The sequence below is a fragment of the Hippopotamus amphibius genome, chromosome 14, assembly GCF_030028045.1.
Source record: "Hippopotamus amphibius kiboko isolate mHipAmp2 chromosome 14, mHipAmp2.hap2, whole genome shotgun sequence".
Taxonomy (NCBI): Eukaryota; Metazoa; Chordata; class Mammalia; order Artiodactyla; family Hippopotamidae; genus Hippopotamus; species Hippopotamus amphibius.
In genome coordinates this window covers 62,347,476-62,374,455 of record NC_080199.1, presented here as the reverse complement: position 1 = coordinate 62,374,455, position 26,980 = coordinate 62,347,476, and the positions used below count along the sequence as shown (strand labels likewise).

At 34.0% G+C, this 26,980-nt stretch overlaps 1 protein-coding gene across 12 annotated transcripts in view; it reads left to right on the top strand.

Moving 5' to 3' along the window:
* Positions 1 to 26,980, top strand: part of CAB39L (calcium binding protein 39 like) — a 104,058-nt gene that overhangs the window by 36,909 nt on the left and 40,169 nt on the right. For 10 of the 12 annotated variants that reach the window (XM_057707328.1, XM_057707330.1, XM_057707321.1 and 7 more), the window contains 3 exons: positions 11,203 to 11,344; positions 15,012 to 15,176; positions 20,929 to 21,047. In XM_057707328.1, coding sequence (XP_057563311.1) covers positions 11,234 to 11,344; positions 15,012 to 15,176; positions 20,929 to 21,047 — 395 coding nt within the window. In that variant the 5' untranslated portion in view covers positions 11,203 to 11,233. Of the gene's footprint in view, positions 1 to 3,765; positions 3,919 to 11,202; positions 11,345 to 15,011; positions 15,177 to 20,928; positions 21,048 to 26,980 lie in introns of all 12 variants that reach the window. The other 2 variants (XM_057707322.1, XM_057707331.1) reach the window with 2 other exon arrangements.

The window sequence follows — 26,980 nt, the reverse complement described above, 5'->3', positions numbered from 1 at the left end:
GATTATATTTTACTTATGCTATAGAAAAGCCATCGCCACCCTGAGAAATATTAGAAAACCAATTACAGTGATGGAACTAAATATAAAAACAATGACATTATTTTTATTTTTCCTAAATATGAATACTTGAAGGAAAGCAGTATGTTTATAAACAGCATTTCTAGGTACTGTTAAGAGCTTCCAAGATTGATTGCACTGTTTATGAGATCTAATCTTACATTAAAAGCAGTGAATTTTCTTTTCCTTGCTACAGGAATAATTCTAGCCATTGCTTTTATGCTTATCAGCCATTTATGAGATCTAGCCCAGTGTCTGTCACATAAGTAGGTATCTAATAAATAGTTACCAGATGGGGACTGAAACTCTTTCTTTGGTTTAAAAAATGGAACTGAGTAGTTTTTCCAGGGTACCCCAACAAGGAAAGGGGTTTTAGGGGCACACAGTTTTCATTATGAAAAAGAGATGGCCTGTCAAGAATTGAATTTTAAGAAGCGAACAAAGCAATGGTAGTACAGAATAGGCCTAACTGTTAAGAGAAGAAGAAAAGACCATGGTGTAACTTGGTTCTGAATGAGTAGGGATGGTGATGAGAGGAGGCAATTTACAAACTTGTTATCTTGAGTATGCGGAACATTCTGAAGTAAGTTGTCAACTTTAACTTAGAAGAATTATGTATTTGCATATGTGTATTAGGACCCATATGAAGAAATGTGGCCTATTTGGAAAACTCAAATTAGGTCTGTCCAAATTAAGTTTAGTTACACTGGCCCTAAAAGTTTCTCTACAGTAATGGAAAATAATCTGGAAAAAAATATTGGTATAACTGAATCACTTTGTTGTATACCTGAAACCAACATAATGTTGTAAATCAACTATACTTCAATTTTTAAAATTTATTTATTTATTTATTTATGGTTGTGTTGGGTCTTTGTTGTTGGGCACAGGGTTTCTTTAGTTGCAGTGAGCAGGGGGCCTACTCTTCCTTCTCATTGTGGTGGCTTCTCTTGTTGCAGAGCATGGGCTCTAGGTGTCCAGGCTTCAGTAGTTGTGGCACGTGGGCTTAGTTGCTCCATGGCATTTGGGAATCTTCCCGGACAGAGCTGAAACCCGTGTCCCCTGCATTGGCAGGTGATTCTTAACCACTGTGCCACCAGGGAAGTCCCCTACTTCAATTTTTTTTTTAAGTTTCTCTAAAAGACCAAGATATAAAGTGTTAAAGTGAGTACTACAATAAACATATGTAATGAAATAATAATGAAATTAACAATACAATGAATGCACATTACCCTTAGATGATTTTTAGTTGCAGAAAAACCTTTCCACTTGATCAATAAATACTTTCTGTGTTGTTTCAAATCATATTTTAAAAGTAATGGGGACTCCCTCGGTGGCACAGTGGTTAAGAATCCACCTCCCAATGCAGGGGACACGGGTTTGATTCCTGCTCCAGGAAGATCCCACATGCCACAGAGCAACTCAGCCCGTGTGCCATAACTATTGAGCCTGTGTGCTGCAACTACTGAAGCCCATGCAGCTAGAGCCTGTGCTCCACAACAAGAGAAGCCACTGCAATGAGAAGCCCATGCACCGCAATGAAGAGTAGCCCCCTCTTGCCTCAACTAGAGAAAGCCCGTGTGCAGCAACAAAGACCCAACACAGCCAATAAATAAGTAAATAAATAAATAAATTTATTTTTTAAAAAAAGTAATGATTTTGAGTAGTCCTAAGTGGCATGTAATAAGTGCTTAATAAATATTTGTTGAATGATTGAGTGGAATAATGTGGAATAGTTTGGACAGTTTTCCATTTCTGAGATATGGATGTACATATGTATTTATAATGCAGCTTAGAGATAGTATTTAGCTGAGATTCTTTCAACGAGGAAAAAACTCTATAAATATATTAGCATGCTTTTTCATTATGGACATACTTAATGTTCCACTGGTAATTAAAATAGTTGGTTTAAGATGAAATATTTACTGCTTGTAAATGAACTGATATTTTAGTTTTGTGACTTATATGTCTTAAATTTTTAGCAGAAACTCATCTAGTCTCTTCCAGCTGTGGGAGATGAGAGGTCATATTAACCTACCCATCCAGAAGAATTGTACAATCCTGGAAGTCTATAGGATGAGAGATAACTTCAGCTAAATCACATTCATCTTTACTCTCCCATGTTAATGTTTTATACGTTAAGAGTTCATAGATAGGCACAGGGCTTACTGAAGCTATGAAATGGTTGTATTTCACACTATAGCTATAAATTTTGCCTAATACCAGTAACAGTATCTAACCAAAATTTGATGATTATTTTGTATATGTATGTGCTTATAAGAAAAAAAAGTTACAAATTTCCCTTGGATAATTCTGTTGTGAAAAATAGCCATTTGTGAATTTCAGTGAACTCTGATGCTTTGATTATATTTACTAGCTTTTGAGAATACTGACCTAGCTTCAGATCAATGCTATAAATTGAGATTATGAAATTCAAATATAATATTATCAATTGACAATATTAGCTAATAGACATAGAAAATTTTAATTCCAACAAATGGCTGGAGCTATCAACAGAAACATTACTGTAAATGAAGTTTCTGGTTGTTTTTTTCTAGGACAGTAGTCTAGTAGGTTAATATTTATAATAATAAATAAATTGGTAGTTGTATGTCTTCCTAACTTCATATACTAATTCTATTTTTAAATTATTACAGTGGTTACGATACATTAGAATTAAGGAGTAATTCTCAAGGACATGGGTTTTCTTCTTCTTATAAAAGAGTTTTTATTCTGATTAAGTCTGACCAAGGCTTCCAAATGAGTAAAGGTGCATAAAAAACTTCTTACAGGTTTTTCAGTTCTATGTAAGTTGTCTATTTTTAGAAAATGGCGCTCCCTCAAACTCTGTTAATAAAACTTATAAAAACAGGTTCATTCTTAGTTATTTTGAACTGAGAAAAAGGATAATCAGTGAATGTTCTTATTTATACTTTGTCTACTGATTTTCACTCATTTGAGGTTTTTAAATACAAAATTCCATTGTGGTGTCTTCAAATTACATCTAGGCAGTATATTTTAAAATGGAATGGTTGAGGGATAGTGGGCATTGATTGGTAGGTACTTTGACATATATAATATGCTTTATAATGGATTTGATATCATAACCTATATAACAATGATATGCTTTGTAATTTATTATATCTTTGAAGGCAATTCTAAATTATGATTTTGCAGTGGGAAGAGGCCTGTTTGGGGTACAGCAAATACAGTAAAACTTTTAGGTGTGCTTTTTATTTTAAAATTTATATTCAGTCAAGTGTACCTATTTTAAGAAAATAGCTCACTGAATATTGACAAATACATGACAAATACATGGCAGAACTCACATAATCTCCATCCCATTGATTTTTAAGAATGAATCTTATTGGCCCAATTATTTGCCATAAATGTACTGTTTGACTGCAAATTTCTACCTCTGAGTCCTATTTAGAATAAAAGATTAAAGAATGGTAATTCCTGAACTTTCCTGAAATTTAATGTGGTGGTTTAATTTTTTTTGAAAGAGGGTACCTGTGACTTAAGTTTAAATTAGCAAGTTCTATGAAAGATTTTTAAAAATGTTCTCTCTTACTTATTGTTTACTGTAAAATAAACCTATGTGAAGGAAAAGAAGGCTCAATTTTTATTAGCAGTTCTGAGCACAGAACTGCTTTTTTTTTTTTTTTTTTTTTGATGTTTATTTATTTATTTGGCTGCACCGGGTCTTAGCTGCAGCACACAGGATCTTCTTTGCAGCATTCAGGATCTAGTTCCTTGACCAGGGATTGAACCCAGGCCCCCTGCATTGGGAGCGTGAAGTCTTAACCACTGGACCACCAAAGAAGTCCCAAGAAGGCTCATTTTTGAGTTGACTTTCTTACAGTGAGTTAGCAGTTTGGTTATACTTTTTATGGTTTTATCTATGGAAATCTTGAGAGTTTTCTTGTCTTCAGAGATGAATTTCCCACTCCCTTATGCTTTTGTGGGAAATCTTTGAAGTTAGAACTATTATTGAATAGCATAGTTGGAGATTAGCCATAAAGGCCTAGAAATACTCATTAGCCACCTACAGATAGACATTTATTTCCTTTTAACATACTTTAAGGGATAACAGTGAGGGCATATTAATGCCGCAAATGACTTCTTCTCCTAGCTTCCCCTTCCCCGTCCGCCTTCAAACACACTCCTCTCCACTTACGTCATTGAACATGTTCAGATGAGTCATTTGAGTGATTGACTTTGGACCATCTTTAGAGGCACTCACACATAAGTTAGGAATATGAAATATTTTACTGTGTCTAGGAAAGGGAATGCTGCCAAAATCTACTAAAAATCTGCAGGGCCTGAGTTCCTTGGGAGGAGAGCTGAATAATTTTTTTTGGCTTTCTCTCCAGAATCTGAGCCAAGTACTACTCTTTATGAAATTTCATAGCCAAAGTAACAGAAATCATATTTGTTTGACTAATGCTTTGAAGAGACATGATGATCAGATATTCCACAGTTTGAACTTTAAAAAACGGTTATTTAGTCATTAAAAGTATCATTTATGAGAAGGTGTTTCCATTGTAAAAGTATTTGCATGATCTATTCAACAAAGTTTGGGGAAAAAATAGAAAATTTGAAGGAAGAAGAAAATTAAGTACTTATAAGCCAACTACCCAGAGTCAGTCACTGTTAACTTTTTAAAATTATTTTGTCTATGCATAAGTTTTGTGTATTTGTGGTTTTATTTGATTTTACATAGTTGTAGTTATGCTCTATATTATGGGATGTGTTTTTAACAACATGCACATTTTATTTCACATTTTTGGTAAACATTTTCATAGCCATATACTATATTTCATCAAATCTAAGAAGCCATTAAAGCATATACTTTATGTACCACTAAGAAAGAAGGGAAAAAAAAAAAAAACTGCTGGGTAGTATAAGGTCCCATCAATTGTAAGACACATGCACATTTTAGAGATGTTAAAATGTGAAAAATAAAGTTATAAAGATAACCTTTATTAGTTTATTTTCTTAGGACAGATTGATAGAAGTGGAATTACTAAGTCAGAGGTTGTGAATATTTAAAGGCTGTAGATCCAGATTGCCAAATTACTGTCCAATTTATACTCACCAGTAAGAAAAGAGAGGGGCCTGTTGCTTCTTACCATCAATATAATTGAATTTTCTCGAAACAACAACAGAAAACTTTGTTAAAAGAGTCTTTTGCTTTAAGTTTGGGCAAAAGAGTCTTTTGCTTTAAGTTTGCATTTTTCCATTATAGAGAATAAACATTTACTATGTGTTTAACTATTTTTCATCCTTTGTGGTAATATCTATACATTATTTCTTAATGATTTTCTTATTTGTCTTAGATCTCCTTTGATAATGATAATAGCTCCTCTGTCTTTCGTATTCACGTCACAGAATTCTCTTATTTGTTGTTTGCCTACAATGTTATTATTTTATCCATAAAAATTCAAAAAATTTATTAGATTTGTAGCATATTTATATTCACTGATTTGTCAGTCTTTTTTTTTTTTTTTTGAGATTTACTTCATCACTTCTAAAATTAGAGAAGTTATTTTACATCCAGAAGTTTGAAAGTCACCTATAATAACATCTGTATCTGGCCTCTTTTGTTCCATTGGTCTGTTTTTCTTATGTCACTGTTTTACTTATAGCACTTTATAACACTTTTAATTTCATTCCCTCATAAGAAATCTTCCTTTTTAAAACTCGTTATCCTTGTGTTTTTGGTATTCTTGACTTAATTTAGTTACTAAAAACTTTTTTGGACTTGTGACTGGAATTGTATCAAATTATGGACTTTAGGAATAATTGACATTTTAATAATACTCAATTTTTCTATTAAAAAACAAGGTAGGTTTTTCTATTTGATTCTTTTCTTTGTTATATGGGTTTTTCCCCCACAAACCTATTTATTATTTCAGGAAAGAAGAAATGTGCTCATTATAGATAATACAGAAAAACATCAAAATGAAAAAATTTTCGGTGTATCACAAATCTCATTCAGATAATAACATTAACATTAGCTGAGCCACATTCCGGAAATGGTTCTGTGGCTGTATACAGTTAAAAGGCTGGCTTGCTGAAGGATTGAGTAGGTGAATAGACATATCTTGTATCATCTTTAAATACATCTTTCATTTGTTAGTTTTCTACTTCAGGAACAGTAATTATTCTTATGTTGGATTATCACTGTCAGTTTTCCATAGCGATAGATTCATTTTTAAATTTTTATTTTGAGATAACTATAGATTCACATGCACTTGTAAGAAAAGTACAGAGACGTCCTGTGTACCCTTCATCTAGTTTCCCCCTATATAATGTCATCTTGCATACTAATTAAGAGGTAGTCAATTGATTTAATGGATAATGATTGGCACTTTAAAAAAATGATGTAGAACAGATAGAATAGAATGGAATCTATCCAGAGATCAGGTATTGTTTCATGAAACAATTATACAATCATTTATATGTTCCTTTGCTCTGGATCACAATATAAATGCATTTCTTACTACAAGTCACTATTTCAAAAGTTGAAACCACTGCTCTAGACAAATTCTCATAGAAATGTATGAGAATCTGTACAAATACAAATACAAATGCAAAAGAATCTGTGTTATGATTATGTGTGTAATAATAAACAGTTGAAGACAATTAGAACTCAGAGAAGTGATAAATAAATTGTGGTATAGTCACACAGTGGGATGCTATATAGCATGTAGGATAAACGTGGGATTTGTGTATTAACACAAATAAATCTCATAAACATAGGGTTGAGGGAGAAAAAAAGAAACTGGCCATGTAATAACATTTCTATAATGTTTTAAAGCATACACAACAATATCACATATTGTCTGTAATATTAGTAAAAGTATGAAAACATGATAAATAGGTACAGTATGAGCCAGAGGGAAATGGGATCAAAGAATTGTACCAAGGGTGTTGCTTCAGTTTTATTTTTTAAGCTAGGTGGTAAATATATAGGAATTTGTTACATTGTTCTCTGTTTCTTCTTTTAGATGCACCAGATAGTTTATTTAAACTAAATTAAAATACCTAGGGGAAAAAGTCCTGTTGAAGCATTTTGATTAGCTTGATGGTGTCACAATCCATTTGTGAGCCAGTTGCTGTAGCCAGGGCAGTGGAAGGAATACTTTGGCCCCGCCCTGGTCCTGTTCCTACCCTTTTGGTAGGGTGGGGTGGGAAGGAGAGCAGACAGGTCTAGCACCAGAAAAAACAGGCACCAAAAAGTTCCAGAGATTTTCTTCTTTTACTTTTCTGATTCAATTATGTCTAATTCTATTGTTATTTCCATCCTTCTATTCTTTGAGATTTTTGAGACAGTTTCCTTTTTAACTTATTTAGTTGAATCCTTATTTATTTTTATTCCCACATGAATGAATTTTATTCCCACATGAATGAATTCGCACCCTCCCACATGTTCTGCCAGCAATATCAAGGCTCCCTCGCAAGAACTATTTCTTGTTTTTAGCATTTATTTTGTTGAACGCTTGTGGGTTTGACTCCATCTCATCTTTTTGTAAAAATTTTAATCAGTGTACACAGTCTAGTCACACATAAATCTGTTGGCTACAGACTTAATTATGAGGTTATAGACTTTCCCTTTCAGAACTCTGTAGATTCTCTCCATGGTTTTATGATATTTAGTTTTATGGAAGTCCAAAGACAATTTTTATCCTTTTTGTTGCTACAGTCATTTTGTAGGAATGAGCTTTGAGAGAAGAATATTGCTTTCTTCTAAAAGCCACAAGATACTGAATTTAGGGTCTCATCATTAATCTCAACTAGAAAAATCCTTTAAATGACCACTTTTAGATTTTTTGTTTCTGTTAAACTTGTTATATCTTTGTTGCTTCTACTCCATTTTTTAGTTCCTTTTGCACTTGACTTCCTTGTTGTAACACCTGTTTTTATAGGATATAACACTCTATCTTCTCCATATTTCTGTAATATATACTACACACACGAACATGGGCACACACAGAGTATCTTTTCTCCATTATTTTAGTTTGTTTGACCTTTTCTGGCATTCTGGCAAAACTGTGAGGCCGTGCCTTCCACTACATTGTGAACCCACTGAGGCTTATTCATTTTGCATTTACTAGTGCAACACCTCACACCTTACAGGTTCTTAGTAAATATCTTTTGAATAAATAAATACAGACTGACTAATTGTGTACCTTTCGGTTGTCCTCAGTCATTTTTCTGTGGGGTCATTTCTGCTCTATGCAGATTTGGATTGCCATGCTGCATTTGGGGGTGTTTCTGTATATGTGTGTATATTGTGTTTTTGATCTTTTATTTTGACCAGCTCTCTTTTTGTCTACGTCCTTTTCTTTCTTTCTCTCTCTTTCTTTCTTCCTTCCTTCCTTCCTTCAATTATATCTCTTCTATCTCCTACAGAGAATTACTTTTGGAAGTAACCTTTTCTGTCAAAGTCCACAGGGCATTTCTCCCCTTTTCTTGTGCTTTTTTTCTTTTAAGTAGAACTTATGTTATTTGTTGTTTATTCTGTTTACTTACTTTGGAAAGTGGAAAAGTACAGTAGGGCCTGTGTCAGTCCTCTGATATTTGTATGCTGCACTGTCAGCACTAAGGCTGGAAGGCAGGTTGACGTGTGTGACCTCAACACAGTTTTCAGTGCCCAGGAGGCATTCACCCAGTGTCAGTCTGTTGGACTTAACATGGCATCTTCTTCTGTTCCTGGTTCTTGTGTTGTTGAAATAAAATGTGTGTTCTAAAAACTCTGAGGTAGAATTTATGGAAAAATTACTACTACTGCTTTATCCCAAGGAGGCAGCATTTTTAGGACTCCACCTTACGCACTTTATCTTTGGCTGTGATGGATATTAGGAGTTAGACTCAGAATGGGTATGGACCAGTGATGAATATGCTAGAGTTCACTGTATTTGGCCTAATTTCAAAATATGATGCTCTATTTTTCTTTAAGAATCCCCGTTACAGTATAAAGAGTCCTCAAAAAAATTAAAAATAAAACCACCATATGATGTAGCAATTCCACTTCTGGGTACTTATCTGAAGAACTTGAAAACACTAATTCATAAAGAAATATGCACTCCCTATGTTTACCTGTAGCGTTATTTACAATAGCCAAGATATGGAAACAACCTAAATGCCCATTGATGGATGAATAGATAAAAAAAAAATGTTCTGTGTATGTGTGTGTGTGTGTATATACACAGATATATAATGGAAAATTATGCAACCATAAAAAAATGAAATCTTGCCATTTGTGACAACATGGATGGGCCTTTGAGGGCATTATGCTAAGTGAAGTAAATCAGAAAAAGACAAATACAGTATGATCTCACTTATATGTAGAATCTAAAAAACCAAAAAACAAAAACCAAGCTTGTAGATACACAGAAGAAATTGGTGGCTGCCAGAGGTGGGGGGGGGGGTGTGGATGAAATGGATGAAGGGAGTTAAAAGGTACAAACTGCCAGTTATAAAATAAGTCATGGGGATATATTGAAAAATGAAGTAAGGTAACTAAACTGGTCCTACTAAATAAATGTGATGTATCTGGGCTTTCCCAGAGCATTTGGTAAAATTTTTCTTTATACCTTTGTGAATGAGGTGGAAAAAAAAATATGAGTTAAATGATATGACTAGATGAATTCACAGTTAGGGGAAAAAAACCTCATTTTACAGATAGAGCAAATGACACGCAGACAAGGGTGATAACTTCTGAATCATAGTGGATCAGTTACCAACTCAGAACTAGATGGGGGTTTAAGTACCTCGTGTTCGTTTATCAGGTATGTTGAGTGCCAGTTAGTATTATAATTCTTGATCACAAATGACAAATACTGAAGAAAATTTTTGGAAGGATATAAGGTAGCTCAGAGATTTGACAGAAATCCTAGGGAGCCGGATTTGGAAAGTAGGACTCTGGGGGATGAGGGATTTAGAACCATAGCCGAGGTTATGCTAGAGGAAAAGCTGGTTAGAGTACTGCAGTCAACTGCTGTGTACATTTGTGTGTGATAGTCTTCATTGATTAATTGCATCACTGTTAATAAGAAAAATATGACGGAAAATGGAATTTAGCCAAAAGTCTATCAATGAGGTATTGGTAAAATAAATTATATATTAATTTAATAAGAAATTTCCAAATAGTAGTAATTACATAATATGTCTGTATAATGGACACTGCTATAAAAATATTGTAGTACATCTAAACATACACTCATAGAATGATATTCAAGACATAAAAATTGGGGAAACGTTGAAAAATACCAACTTAGTATCATTCTGTTTTGGCTTTAAAATATATTTTCATATATTTAGAAAAATTTCGTGAGGAATATGTGTCAAAACTGAGAATAGTTGTTATCTCTGGATGGTTGTTAATGGGAGCCTTTGTTTCCTACATCATATTTCTGTAATGTTTGAATACGCCTCTACTAACTGGAGCCTTTAATTTTAGATTTTTTCCCTGATACTTACATTTTTAGTATAAATAGGGAGATGATAGCTATATTTGGCTTCTTCTGCTCTGTGTAAATAGATGTTCTCAAAAAGAAGAACTGATTTCCCTTTTCCCCTCCCACTTCACCCCCCCATCATCATAGTCCTCATCTCATCAGTGAGTGTGGCTAGCTAAATATTTGAAGAGTAAATATAAAACAGATTCTAAATAATTTTACATTGTAATTTTGTGATTGCTATGAAGTAGCATGTTTTAAAATATCGCTTTACCAAAGTTTATGGATTCTAATCCCACTTTTGTTTTATTTTATCTATTATCACCATCACCATCATCATCACTCTCTTTAATCAAAATACCTAGTTTTAAATATCAGCTTATTCTCTAACAGTACTCCTTTTCCCATTCTTGCATATGTCTTCTTGAATTTCTAATGTAGGAAGGATTTTAAACTTTGAGTAAAAACTTTTAAGTAAAGTTTAAATAATATCTTTCTTAAAATATTTTATATTAATTTAAATTTGGCATAAAACTTGATGAAACTTGTTTTAGTTGGGTCAATTCTGATATTTCATATTACTGAATTGGTTATTGAAAACTTATAAGACATTTTGGTATAACAATTTAATTATGTTAAGAATTAAAATCATAATTTTTATTTATTTGTTTATTTTTAGCATTCCATTTTGGAAGAAGAGATTTCTATAGATGAAAAAAATGCCTTTGTTTAGTAAATCACACAAAAATCCAGCAGAAATTGTGAAAATTCTGAAAGACAACATGGCCATTTTGGAAAAGCAAGACAAAAAGACAGATAAGGTATGAGCTAGAACAAGGACATTATTATTAAAATACACAAATTAGACCAAAAGCCAACATTAAAAGTTTAATGAAGAATCCTAAATATGGTCTGTGATGCACATGCTGTAAATACATTCAAATTGATTCCAGGTTTTATGCAAGTGATAGTTGTTTAGTCTATTGTCTTGAACTCTTAGTTGATTTTCTGGAGCCTCTGACTAATCTTGATTCTCTCTAGACTTAAACTAAGGGGTAATGGAATATTAGTCATAAAAAAAAGGATGAAATCTTGCCATTTGCAACAACGTGGATGGACCTAGAAGTCCATTATGCTAAGTGAAATAAGTCAGAGAAATACAAATACTGTATGATTTCACTTGTATGTGGAATCTATAAAACAAAACAAAACAAATGAATAAATATAAAACAGAAACAGAGTTATAGATACAGAAAACAAACAGGTGGTTGCCAGAAGGGAGATGGGTTGGGGTGGGGGGAAGAAATTGGTGAGGGAGATTAAGAGGTACAAACTTCCAGTTGCACGGGTATGAAAGGTACAGTGTGGAGAATATAGTTAATAACTTTGTAATATCATTATGATGACATCGTAACTAGACTTATTGTGGTGATCACTTTGAAATGTATAGAAATGTTGAATCACTCTTTGTATAACAGAAACTAGAATAGTGTTGTAGATCAATTACTCTTCAAAAACAAACTCAGAAAAAGAGCTCAGATTTGTGGTTACCAGAGTTGGGGGTACTGGGGAGAGGGGATTGGATATAGGCAGTCAAGAGGTACAAACTTCCAGTTATAAGTAAGTACTAAGGATGTAAGGCACAACGTGATAAATGTAATTAACACTGCTGTATGTTATATATGGAAGTTGTTAAGAGAGTAAATCCTAAGAGTTCTTATCACAAGGAAAAGTATTTGTTTTTTCCTTCTCTGTTTCTTTAATTTTGTATCTATATGAAATGATGGATGTTCACTTAACTTATGATAATCGTTTCATGATGTACGTAAGTTATATCATTATGCTGTACACGTGAAACATATAGTGCTGTATGTCAATTTTATTTCAACAAAACTAGAAGAAAAAAACTCAGAATGAAAAAATATCTAAGGGGTTATATTGGTGTATAATGTTATACTGACATGAAGGGTTAAAAATTTATATTTAAAGATCAACTGTTAGTTTTTACTACAGTGCAGGCTCAATGTTTTAACATTGTTTTAAAGTCCCTACCAAGAGGGCTTCCTCAGAGGAAGGGATTTTTAGTATTTTAATTATTCCTTCAAAGGGACATTGAATCCTACATATTCAATTTGTCTCTAAAGTGACTAGTTTATGGCAAGATTCAAGATATCTATAAAATAAATACCCTTGAGTTAATAGTATCTTTCTGTCCCAGTGAATGATACATATTATATTCTTGTAAGGATGTAAAATTTATTTTTTATCCTACATCTTGTAATGAATGTAGAAATATATTTTTAATTCTACTGTACTTTGTATAATAATATAGAGCCAAATATTGGGCCAATAGAATGAAGAAATGACCTTTATATAAGAGTAAATCTAAATGACAAAAGAGAGAAAAAAGAGAAAAACATAAAAAGATACTAATATTCGTTAGTAATCAGGAAAAGGACAGTTAGAACCACAGTAAATTCATATTACATACCTACTATCTTGTGAAAAATGTCTGATGGTATTAAATGTTGACAAGTGTGGAGAGCAATAAGAACTTTCATTCAGTATGAATGATAAGGTATAAATTGGTGTTTGGAAACGAGTTTATTTGTTATATGTTAAATATGGAGGCATACATGTTCTAAGACCCTGCAGTTCCCTCCTAGTATAAACTCTAGAGATGTTCTTGCACATGTGCACTAGGAGGTGTGTACAAGAATGTTCATAGCATTGTGTTCCATAGTAACCCCCCAGGGTATATATGTATAAATACAGCTGATTCACTTTGTTGTACAGCAAAAACTGGCACAACAGTGTAAAGCAATTATATTCCAATAAAAAAAATAGCAAAATATAGTAACCTTTCAGTGGAAACAACCCTGATGTCCATAGACAGCAGAAGTGACAAGTTGTGGTCCAGCCATCAATGGAATACTGTAGAGCAATGAATGTTAAAGAACTGCTGCTACACGCAGCAGCAAGGATGAAACTCACAAATACAGTGTTGAGTGAAAGAAGCAAATCATAAGAGGGTACAAGTACTATTCCAAATCAGCAGAACTAAACTATGTTGTTTTGGGATACAAACATAGGTAAGAAAACTATAAAGAAAAGTAAATAAGTGATTGTCATCAAAGACAAAAAGATTTACTTCCTGGTTGAAAAAGGGGCATTCAAGTGACTTCTGGGATGCTAAAAATGTTCTATTTCTTGACCTCTCTTATGGTCACACAGGTATTTGCTTTATAATTATTCTTAACTCTGTATATATTTAAAGTAATCTTCTGTGGGTATATATCACAATTTAAGAAACTTCCAACCTTTAATAAATTAAGGATTGCTTCAGTCATAAAATGTATCTGGAAATTAATTTTTTAAGTAATATCATGCTACTATGAGTTATTTTTGTTATCTTGCCTTATTCACCTCATTTCCTTCCTCAATTATAATGATTAGAGTCTAATACTTGAAAGTAATAAAAATATATTTCTTTAGAAATATTCAGCAAAAAAAATTCAGCAAATTGGTAACTAATTGGCCTGATTTTGTTTTTCTCACCTGTTTTTTTGAAAATTTTCTATTGAATATAATTGAGACCATATAATCCACCATTTTAAACTGTACAATTCAGGGGTTATTAGTTTATTCACAAGGTTGTGTAACCATTACCACTATCTAATTTCAGAACATTTTCAGCACCTCATTCTCCCCCGACCCCAGGCCCTAATACTTACTAATGTACTTTCTACCTCTGTGTGTTCTTCTATTATTCTTCAAAATGTAGTGAGATTTTTTTTTGGTTTTTTTCTTTTAAGTTTTATAGATAACAAAAAGATAATGGTTATGTGTAAGGGATCAGTGGATTGACAAGGGTTATGGTTTTTGACAATATATGATTTGTACCTACTCCATTTAAAAAAATCAGAATAATAGGGATTTGTTGAAAAATATTAACAAATGCTTTAAATAAAGGCTACTAGCTACTGATAAATCTTCAGAATGACTGAATTTAATATAATGGGGTTGAATTTATAATTAATTACAGGCAAAGTTCACTATGAGTATGATTTAAGGAAGTTCATGAGGACTTCCCTGGCGGTCCATTGGTTAAGATTCCGCACTTCTGCTGCAGGGGGCGCAGGTTCAGTCCCTGGTCTGGGAACTAAGATCCCACATGCTGTGCAGTGCAGCCAAAAAGTAAAAAAAGTTGAAAAGATTAAAAAATAAATAAAGGAAGATGATTTCAATTACGTTAACTAAGTAGAAATACTGAAAATCTCTTTTATAAATTAATTTTAGTAACATTTTCCGAAATAAAAAACAGTGCCTTCTAAATGGTTTTTGTTTGTAACTGTACAGAGTTCTTTTTTTTTTTTTTTTTTCAGAGTTCTTTAATCTTAAATCAGCAGGGCTCAAGAAGTGGTTTTTGTTTGTTTATAACCTGAAATTTTTTATTACTCAACTATTAGCATACTTTTTGGTCACTAGGCTTCAGAAGAAGTGTCGAAATCACTGCAAGCAATGAAAGAAATTCTGTGTGGGACAGGTGACAAGGAACCTCCAACAGAAGCTGTGGCTCAGCTAGCACAAGAACTCTACAGTAGTGGGCTGCTGGTGACGCTGATAGCTGACCTACAGCTGATAGACTTTGAGGTAAACTATCTGCAAAAAGGTTGACAATTCTGCTTTTCAATTTTTATATATGTGACTACCAATATTTGACTGTAATTTTTTATTATTACTGTTTATATACCATTTAAAATCCCATTTCCCCCTAAAAGTTCTAAAATCTCCTTAATCTTTTTTTAAAAAGCAAAAGGTATACCGTAGTTAAGTTTTATGCAGCAAAGTAGCAAATTTAGTGGTCTGTAAAAATAATAAAATAGATAACATCTGTTGAGTGCTTATTGCATATAGTACAGTTTTCAAGCACTCATTAAATTCTTAAAGCAACCTATATATGATCAGTACTATATTATTAGCCTTGTTTTATAGATGAAGACCCTAAAGTTCAAAGGTATTAAGTAATTTCCCCAAAGTCACTCAGTTACTAAGAGCCTAAGCTGAGATTCAAACTTATTGTCTCCTGTTTCTTTAATTAAAATATTTATACCAATGATTTAAGAAGTTTGTTAAATGCTGCTGACATACGATACTTATCTCATTTTGAAAGCAATTATACCTAATTACCTAAATAATAAGTAAAACAACAACCTAGAAACATTATAAGTGGTGAATATGTGTAAGCATTTTATTATCTATGGTTTATCTAACTTAGAACAGTAGTTTTTCAATGAAATATATGTACGAAAGGCACATTTCAATGATGGAAGTCTTGGTTTTGATTTGTTTGTTGTTTTGTTACTGCTATCAGGCTTTTGATGCTATCAGGTAAGTGCTTGGATCTCCATTAATTCTCAGAGATAGAAGAGAATGGAGATCTCTGAAGTAAATTGCTTTTAGTTTTGTCACCAAGGAAGTAAAAGGAAACTCATTACAATGATTAGACCAAGATAAGTCAGGGCTCTGGGGATCTGTGGAAATACTAGTCCACAGCTCTCTGGACAGCTTAGATGGGGAAGATTTTGACCAGCTGGAGCTGAGGAGGAGGAAAGCAGGGCAAGACTGCTCTGGAGATGTGAAGTCAGATGTGTTGACTAGAAACAACACTGACTGAGGGCCCTGCAGGGCCCAGGCTTCAACTCAGGCTTCCTTTCAGAAACACCTGTTTTTTTTTCTTTTCTTCCCTCTCTTATTTGTTTCTGTTTGACATTTTCTGCTCAGTAATCTCCTTTCCTACTTTTGCCTCTTCCCTGGCTTATCACTGTCCCTCCCCATCTTACTCCCCATTTCCTTCTTAAACCAGGCATACATGGAATTAAAGTGTAGCTTTATCATTGTGTTTATATACTTTTATGTTTTTAAAATTTAGTTTAAAATGAAGCATTATGGACATTTATAGGAGCTGTGCATAGTGGAAAAACACTTGACTTGGATTTAGAATTGTTTATAGAGTTCCTGTTCTGCCATTTGATAGTTAGTAACATAACCTCTTTGAGACTAAACTTTCTTATCTATAAGAAAGGAATAATATGAACTTTCACCATAGTTTTTACATATTAAGCTAAGTAAAATATACATACATATATATGTTACGGAAGAATACTAAACACATGTACAAATATACACAATGTCAGATAGTATATTCTCATCTTCTCTGTTTCTCAAACTTAAGTTAAATGTAAACTGGTTTATTTTTGTTATAACCTTTGATGTTTGTCTCTTTGTTTATTATTTTAGTTTTAAATTTAGTTGGTGAGTGACAGTAACTGGGAAACTCCCTGATCTTGGAATGCAGTATTATATTTCTGTAAATCTCCCATTGTTTTGCACATTTCCCTGAAAGCAGCAATGTATGACGCTATTATCATCATTAATTAATATGTTAGCCTGAGTTAGTTTATGAGATTAGCTTAATTTGCAATGGGATGCTGGAAGGAACATGACCAAGGCCAGTTATGTTTTGAAGAATGAGTCAGGGATAAGAATTGTCAGGTCCAGTGACCTGGAGAAGCTGTTGTCATCACTCAGCCTAGGGAGTGGATCCCTGATCTCTGAAGGAAAAGAATTTCTCCTTGGGATCAATAACAAGCCGTGGCTCAGGTATAAGTAACAGAATAACAGTTTATTAAGAAGAGAGTACAAACAGCTTCTGGCACAGGCACCAGAGGGGGTAAAGAGAAACCGGAAAACAGGCTATAAGTCACATGATTATATAGCTTTCTTCTAGGAGTTAATTAGCTCACAAGATTCAGAATTTCTCCTTGCAAGTTCACAAACATCCAGATAATCACCAAAGAGCTTAACAGTCCAGTGAATGCCTCCCTGCACCTGTTAGCCATTACTCTGGTTCTGTTTATTTAATTAGGAGAAAGGGTCATAAATTCCAAGACATATGAAATGTATACAACTGGGCCAATAAATTTTTCTAACTGGGTGTTTTTTCTGCTTAAGCTTATCATATTCCCATCAAAGCCTTGAGCAGCCACAGAATAGCATAGATTCAAAGTGCTCTCTAGGAACTGGGGAGATGGGAGCAGAGCAAAGAAAAACTTTGGGTGCCTCACAACTTTGTGCAGCTTTGGCTTAGATAACAGAAGAGGAACAGTAAGAAACAGTGATGCAAATTTCCCTTATTTTACATGGTATACGGAAAATAGAAGTTTACTTAAAAATTATCTGGGGGTTAAGACATTCAGTTGCCTAAAATTGACTTATACATTATCAAGTAGAGTAAACTTTTATTCTCTGGAATCTTTGGGGGAAAAATATCTTTCTTAATATTTGAATTTTCCATTTGAAGATTAACTCTTCAAATGAAGAGAGTTAAGTAGATTGCTTTCGTGGATTACTTTATGTTTTCTTTATAAAATGCGTTGTATACTTGCCTCTCCTCCAAAATCGTATACAAGATGTAATAACTTTTTACTGATGACTCAACGCCTGTTATCATGGTGATCAGACAGTTCTTTTTGCTTTACTGAGGTGTAATTGACCAGGCAGTTCTTGACTTTGTTCATTCAACTGATGCCTGGAACATAGTTATAAATGAACGTGATATTGACTAGGTGAAGCTGTCCTCCTCAATCAAGCTCATGGATAATAAATACTTATGAATACTTCTTAGTTGAATGAATGAATGAAAAACAGTTAAAATTGAAAGCAGTTCAGGTTTTTGTTTTATTAAAAGTTTTTAAATTTATTTATTTATTTATTTATTTGTTGGCTGCACTGTGTCTTCGTCATGACGTGCGGGCTTCTCATTGCAGTGGCCTCTCCCATTTCGGAGCACAGGCTCTAGGCACGCAGACCTTAGTAGTTGCAGCACATGGGCTCAATAGTTGCAGCACGTGGGCTCAATAGTTGTGGCTCACGGGCTCTAGAGCACAGGCTTAGTATTTGTGGCGCACGGGCTCAGCTACTCCACGGCATGTGGGATCCTCCTGGACCAGGGATTGAACTCATGTCTCCTGCATTGGCAGGTGGACTCTCAACCACTGTGCCACCAGGGAAGCCCCCAAACAGTTCAGTTTTAAGCATTCCACCAACTATATACTCATAGTATTTTCAGGAAAGATGCACCATTACTAGCATTATTAGCCTACTTGCAGAAATGTGCTATGTATTTCTGTGGACTGGAAGCATGAATGACCAGCCCCACAGCCAGCAACTTTCCTTCTCAAGCTTAAAGTATGCATATGAACTAGTGACCACTTGATAAAACTCCCTGTAATTTCAAAACTCAGTCTAATCACGCAGAACCCCACCCTCTTCATCTTTTGGTTCATAGGTAGCCTTGGTACAGCTACTTCTGGATTGAGAGTATCTTGAGTACTAGGAGTACACTTCCCACACCTAGCGCCATATCCATTGGTTGGATGAATGAATCAATGTAGGAATAAGAATGAGAAATAGAAATAGAGGTAAGGGAATTGGACCAAAAGAAGATGTCCTGAAGCACAGCAGTAAGCCACTTTTCTTAAAGAATTAGTAAGTATGTAGAGGATAATTCAAGAATAATGATAATATTTCAGTAAGTGGATAGCCTCTCCTGGGGCTTCTTTGAAGAGTATAACAGTCATTTGACTGTAAAATCTTTGGTATCTTTTTATAACAGGAAAGGAAAATTATTACTTTAGGGCTGGGCTGCAGCTTTTGCCAGGTTACCTAAAAGGATGGAGTATTCCTTACAGAGAAAAAAAGAACTTCTGTTTAAAAGACACCTACATGGGCTTTTTTGTTAGTTGTGAAAGGTGAGGTCTCTAGGCAATTTCTTGGATGTAAAAGACTGAAAGAAAAGAGCTTAGATTCCCTTTACAGAGTAAAATAACAGAAATTTGAGAAATGCTGTATCTTTGGCTGAATTCGATAGGAGTAGGAAATAGAAGAGAGATAGGAGAAGGGTTTGGAGTAGGGAGAGAGGAGGCTCCAGAACCATGACAGAAGAAGGGGCTTAAGGCAAAAGGTGATCAGGAATGCTGAGGAATCTTTAATAATAGTGATGTGCAGGATTCAATTTGAAGTTGTTTCTGCACTGTGCTATAATTACCCTTTGCTACCCTTAAACCCTTGATAAAAGAACTACGTACTAATGGCATATGTCAAATGAAGGAGAAGAGGTGGTTTTCTACACTTGAGTAAACAGTATTTAAAATAACTAGTTGAGAAAATAGCTAGTTGTAGAAGGTAAGACGATGAGCAGGGTTGGGAGCAGCTAGGAGCAGGGATTTGAAATCCAGAGCTGACAACAGTGATCGTGGCCCAAGGCGTTGGCTTAGATTGGGTAGCAGAGACTGATTCAGGAATCTGTGTGGCAAAGCCATTTTTTTCTTCAGGAATCAGGAGGAAAGTGGTCCAGTGGCGTGAGGAAAGTAATGGAGGATCCTGCTGTTATGTGAATAAGGGCTAGTTAGAAGACAGACCTTTGGGTTAAAGTTGTTTAAAAAAAAAAATCTCATTACTTTATAGCCATAAATTTTTGTCTAATCCTGTAAGCCTTAAAATTGCTGACAGGCAAAAAATACTTCAGCATATTCTTATGAGGTTAAAAAAAAAGAGTTATGGCTGAGATTGCAAGGTTTCTGATTCGTGGGCTCAGGATCAAACTCAGAGCTGTGTTTTTTTGAGGTTTGGCTGCTATTCAAGACACAGCTTTAGACTCTGATGTTTTGAAACACAATGTGATGAGATCAAAGGATGAAAATGTATTGCATGTAAGAGTTGATGCATTCATTTTAAAGGCAGGTATGCCTTGAGAAAATAAGATGGATGCAAAGTCAACTGTTCAGGTTGAATTAGAAAGCAGCTCAAAGAAGCAGAAAACTTCCTACTGTGATAATTTAATCTCTAATGATTATTTCTTGCTACATTTTTTAAAAAATAAGCAAAATAAGCACTCCAGGACCAGGTTCTCAATAAGTCATTTTATGGTCCTAAGTTTTTGAAAATTTCCATCTCCTAGAGATCCTTTTCTGTTCCCTGGCCCTGATTAAAAAGTGGTCCTTAACCTTTGGTCTTATTACTATAAAAATGAGAAATCATAAAGCCTTCAGACACAAGCTTTGACTGTGCTTCATGCATTTAACAATTTGAAATGCTTACAGTGTGTGTAGGGCATTGATTTTATTTTATCTTGATTCTGTTTGGTTGTTTTTGTACCTATCATTAGACAAATTAAGTCAAAGAATTCACAATCTCAGATGGGAAAATACTATATCATATTAAATGGAATGTGTGTGTGTGTGTGTGTTTGTAAACAGCTTTTGAAATAATTCACATGCCATGCAGTTCACCCATTTCACCCATTTAAAGTATACAACTTAATGGTTGTTTGTTTCTTTAACAGGGAAAAAAAGATGTGACCCAGATATTTAACAACATTCTGAGAAGACAGATAGGCACTCGGAGTCCTACTGTGGAGTACATTAGCGCTCATCCTCATATCCTATTTATGCTCCTCAAAGGGTAGGTGTATGCTTTCCTTTAAAGTAGGTTTGAGTTTAGAAAAGTTGTTAAAAATATATAGCATTAGCCTCATTTGACATATGATCAGTTCCCTTTTGGATTCATATTTGCCATGCTCGAAGTCATCCCTCCAAGTCTATGTCTTTGTGATTCCTCAGGCTACGACAGAATCCTTTCCAAATAAAGTTCCTTCCATTTACTGCCTTTCTTTCCTTCACTTTCCTGTTATCTCTTCCTATTACATTATTGCTTTTGCTCCCCAGTCTGCCCTTTTTTATCTGCCCAATCAGTATAAGACTTAATCCCCTCATCACACACACACATACACGCACATGCACACAAACACAATATCCTTTCAATGGCTAGCATCTACTAAGGTGACAGGCTTCCACTTGGGGACAGAATAAATATCACTGTATGTATGTGGGACCACAGGGCAGCTGAAAAACTAAAGTCTAGTCAGGTAATAGAATCCCTGATTATTACTTTTCATGTATACTCATTTGCAAATGTTTCTTGGGCATTTTCAGGCTACTCTAACTGCTAAGACCAGAAATATGGATGTAGCAAGGCTTGGGGATAGCAGACTAACTTTTGTCTCCCCTTTTCTATCTTTCTACTTTACCATCTTAAACCTAGCATGCTGTTCCATACCTAGTCCATCTCATCTATGTTCAATTCCCAAATCCTTTCTTGTACATTTTAAAACATTTAATTACATCAAAACAATACATACCACATAGTTTAAAAACCAGATATATCAACAAACAGCAGCTCTTTGCCTCTTCCTTCAACATTGCTCAGTCCCATTGCCCAAAGACAACCACTTTCATCTTTTTTATTTGTTCATCTGGTGTTTACCTCTATATTATGAATAATGGGATTTTATTAACTTCTGATTTACCAATTTTAAAAAATATCTTTTAACTTTCTCATAGACTAGATGACAATTTAGTATTTCCACCACCACTTTTACTCTATTTTCCTTCCCCTAACCTTCCCAGTATACTTGATCACAATTTTTTATTCTATTAAAAAGTCACATTTATATTATTATAGCTATGTAATTATTATTGTTGAATAAAGTAGTGTACCATGATTACTTTGCTTTTTTTAGTACAAAATTTTGTTTTTACTGGAGAATTAAGTCCAGTTCTGGAAAGGGAAATAAACTTGTATTAGTTAGGATAGGCTAAACTTATAACAGACCTTAAGCTTTATAACAAATAGACCCCAAATGGAGTGGCCCCACTACAGGATGAATTTATTTCTCACATAGTAGAGAAGAACAGATGTTCTAGGTCAGCAGGGGTTCCTTCAACATGTGGTTCCTAAGATCACTTTGTTGATTGTCATTTCAGCCCAAAGGAAGGTATAAGTACATGGGAAAATTTATGAGCCAGGCCTGGAAATGGCTCGAGTTACTCCTACCCACATTCCATTTGAGAGCACTTAGTCACTTGGCCTCTTAATTTTTAAGGGAACCTGAGAAATGTAGTCAGTGCTCAGGAAGAAGAGGAGAAAGGATTTCTGTGGACAGCTAACATTCTCTGCCATATATTGTTTCTTTGAAAATTTATTCCCTTCTAATACATTCTCTCTTCTCACTTTCTAGATCTCCTGTTAGTCAAAGTTAAAAAAATCAATCTCTGCGATTGATTTTGTGTCTCTTCTGTTTTCTGTTTTTTTGTCTTTTTGTTTTACTTGTCAGAAGTTGTTCTTCATTGTATCTTCCATTGAGGATAAGCTCTACTGAATTTTCCTTTCAGTTACCCTATTTTTAATTTATAAGAACTCTTTTTTGTTCTCTGATTATTTCTTTTTCTAGTCTCTTGCACTTCTTGACTTTGAGATCTTGGGCAAGTCACTGCACCTTTCCAAGCCTCAGATTCCTTATCTGTAAAATAAGAGTAAAATTTGCATTATATGCCTTTGACTATGTGTTGTCAGACAGACCTGTGTGTTCAGTCAGGTTTCTGCTGTTTACTTGCTAAGACCTTGGGCAAGGTACCTAACTTCCTTAAGTCTTGATTTCCTCTTTGCAATATGAAGACATAATAATACCTCTTCAGTAGGTCATTATGAGTCTTTAGTGAGATAGTTCTTTTTTTTTTAAGAACTTTTATTGAGATACAGTTGACATACAATAAACTGCATATATTTAGAGTGTACAATTGGTATTTTTTTTCTTATTAGTAATGTATATATGGCAATTCCAATCTCCCAATTCATTCCCCCCCCCAACCACCCCCACTTTCCCCACTTGGTGTCCATATGTTTGTTCTCTACATCTGTGTCCCTATTTCTGCCTTGCAAACCAGTTGATTTGTACCATTTTTCTATATTCCGCATATATGTATTAATATACGATATTTGTTTTTCTCTTTCTGACTCAGTGAGATAGTTCTTGTAGAGCATAGCACCAAGCACATGGGACTCAGTAGCTACTAGTTGAAAAAATTATTATCCTTATCCCTCTTAAGAGCTGCAGTTCACACTTATATATATGTACAATTTTATTTTATATATATATATTTATTTATTTATTTGGCTGTTCTGGATCTTAGTTGGGCACACAGCATCTTTAGTTGCGGCATGCGGGATCTAATTCTCTGACCATGTACCAAACCCGGGCCCACTGCATTGGGAGTGCAGAGTCTTAACCACTGGACCACCAGGGAAGTCCCATATATATGTACAATTTTAAACAAATATAATTAAGACCATACATAAGTGTCAGAATAACATTATAAAGGAAGTGTTTGTTTCTGGCTCAGATAGATCTACAAGATTTAATGGGATATGATCTGCACTGCTGGTCATTGGTGGTTTAGGCCAGAATGATCAATTTGTACCCTCTTCTGGAGATTCTAAAATGTTAAACTAAAGCATGTGACATTATCCTATAGGAAATGGGGAGCCACTGGAGAGTTTAGGGAGAAGAATATCAGAAATGTATTTTAGGAAGTGAAGATAAATTAATAGTCATTTTAAGTTAGCTTGTAAAATAAATGATCCCTTGAGAATGCTGAAATGTGTTGTCCTAAAAATATATTGGAGATCATGTCAGCTGATATGGAAGAGAGGTGGTGTGGATGGTCTAAAACAGTAACTTCCACTGTCATTATGTGAAGGGATACACGCAACTCCATGAACTTCATTCCTAGAGTGGGAATTGTTTGGAGGATCTTCTTCCTGTAGCTGCTGTCTCTGAATAGCAGTCAAGTGATGGCAACTGCCTTGAATTTATTTTGTCAAAGAGCTGCAACCAGATACAAGTGGCTCTGCTAAAGACATGGATTTAGTGTCTTCTCACCAAGGAAAATTATAAACACGTGAAAATTCTTAATGTTAAGCTTTAAGAATTCAGATTAATGAAGAGGAAAAGCAATTCAGTAAATTATAAAGTATGGTTGTAGGATAATTTTTTTCATTCATTTTGTATATGGTAGAATGTATATACATTTTATACATTGGTACACTATATAGGCTTTGTGGAAGATGTGGAAATTTAGCATAATTTTTAAAATTAAGTTGGCGAAGAATTACAACTTATATTGAAGAAAACTTTATTTTCCCTTTCTAGAAATGAGACAGAAGATAAACAACTAATTCTAATTTTTATTCATTAATTATTATCTGCAGGAACATATTACAAATCTGTAGCGAGCCTTATTTGTGATGTGCACAGGATTCCTTAATGTGTAATTGTCCCCTATGTTTCTCCCACCCCTCCCCCTCTTTCAATAGAGAGAGTTGAAAAAAAAACCTAGTGATTGGAAGCCGGGCAGGGGAACTAGACTAAGCTAGAAGGTTATGTCCACTTGCACAAACAAGACTTAAAGATGAGGAGGAAGAAATCAGAGGGAGAAAACCCACTAATATCAGGAGATTGCTTTGGAGGTTTACTAGTAGGAAGCTCCAAAGTAGCTGCAGAGTGAATTAGAGGAGGGGAAGGAAGTTTGAGAAGTGATGCTATACATTATAAATTGATAATTTTTGAGAGACACAGGATGAAGATTGGAATCTCTTAATAACTTTTTATTGCTAAGTTATGTTTATTTGTATGTGATTCTGTAAAACGTGTGGGGCCTTGGCATTTTAAAAATTATGATTACATATAAAGTTTACTGAGTGTGAATAAGCAGTATATCTTTATATATCTTTATTATATCTTTAATTATTTGAAAATGTGTCTCTGTCCTATTTGGTGGTGAATTTTATGATGAATTCAAATGACTACTATTCTTTTACAAATTATTTGATGCAAAAGATCTTTCAGTTTCTGAACAAACTATTAAACTGATGTAAGTAGAAATTTTCCTTATATTTTTAATATGAACTCTTCTATTCATTAATCACCTATATTTACCAGTAATCCCATTTTAATACATAATTTATAACAATTATGTCCTTTTTTCTGAATTTAAGAAAAAACTTAGCTTTCATTTATTTTCTAATTTGTGGAAAAAAATGATATTGACTCGTTTAATTTAAAAGCCACTTTCTTAATATACAGATTTTTAAGACTCCATTTTCATGTAACTATAGCACACAATAGAAAAATAGAAATTGTTTATTTAAGCATAACTTTCTTAAATCCGATTCATCAGGAAAGTTTTATAAAATGTCTTTCCATTTCTTCTGAAAAGTTAATAGTCTAGTTTGTAAGGCTAAAACTGCTTATTAGTTCATTTATTAGGGGTCTACAATAATAATAGTAATAATAGCACTAATAATAGTAAGTAATGGTAATAGTTAACATAGTACTTACTACATGTCAGGCCCTGCTTTGTATTTATATAATAGTTCTTTGGGTAGTTATTATTATGGTTGTGTTGTTGTTATATTTATACTCATTTTATAGAAGAGGATACTGCAGCCCAGAGAGGTTAAATAACTTATCCAAAGTCACATAGCTAGTATGCTTTAAACTCTAGTAGTCTGGTTCCAGAATCTGTGCTCTCAGAACAATATCCATCTTTCCAATCTTCAAGCAGTTACAGTCTACAGTGAGAAGAGATAACTCATTACAACTCATTGTTGTTTCTTTACCAGCATATTCTATGGGAGCACAGATGAAGAATCCATGATCTCTGCTTGGGATGTCAGAAATGAAGTAGGTCTTAAAGTAGAAAATTGCCAAATAGGCACAGAGAGTAGAAGGATTGAGTACCTCCCATGCAAAGGCACAGAGGCATCAAAATGTACGATGTGTTTGGAGAATGACAAGAATTCTGATGCAATTGGAGCTTGATGTGAATGGAAAGTAGGGATGGGGAAAAAGCTGGAAAGGCTGTGACCAGATTATGAAGAGTCATTCATGTCCTACCAAGGAGTCTCAATGTTAGGCAACATGGAACCTTTCAGGGACTAGACATGATGAGTCCTGGTGGCAGTATAGAAAATGAACTGGAGAACTCAGGGTCTGAGATTCTAGCTTGAACGAGTCCAAGCAAGAGATAATTAGGGCCAAAACTTTAGTGGTGATATTGGGGTTGAAAAGGAGTAGATATTTTTAAAACATTTTATTTTTTCCTCATTCAAAGTAATACATGTTTGTTATTTTAAAATGCAGACATTTTAATACAACATTGTGATTTAACTATACTTCAATAAAAAATCAATTTAAAAAATTCAAACATTTTAGAAATCCAATGTTGGAAATCTAATCCCTCCCAAAGAAACCATTATCAACAATTTGGTGATAACTCCTGTGGTTTTTATTCTGTATTGAAATGATTCTTCTTTTATTTTTTAACCTGAATTTTAAACTCATTCCTCACATCCTGTTTTGTAGATACCATTTATTGAGTGTTTGCTATGTGTCAGTTATTACATTCAATGTCTTTACTTATGTTATTTTATTTAATCCTTCTAACAATACTATGAGGACTAGGTATTATCCTTACCATTTTACACATGAGGAAATT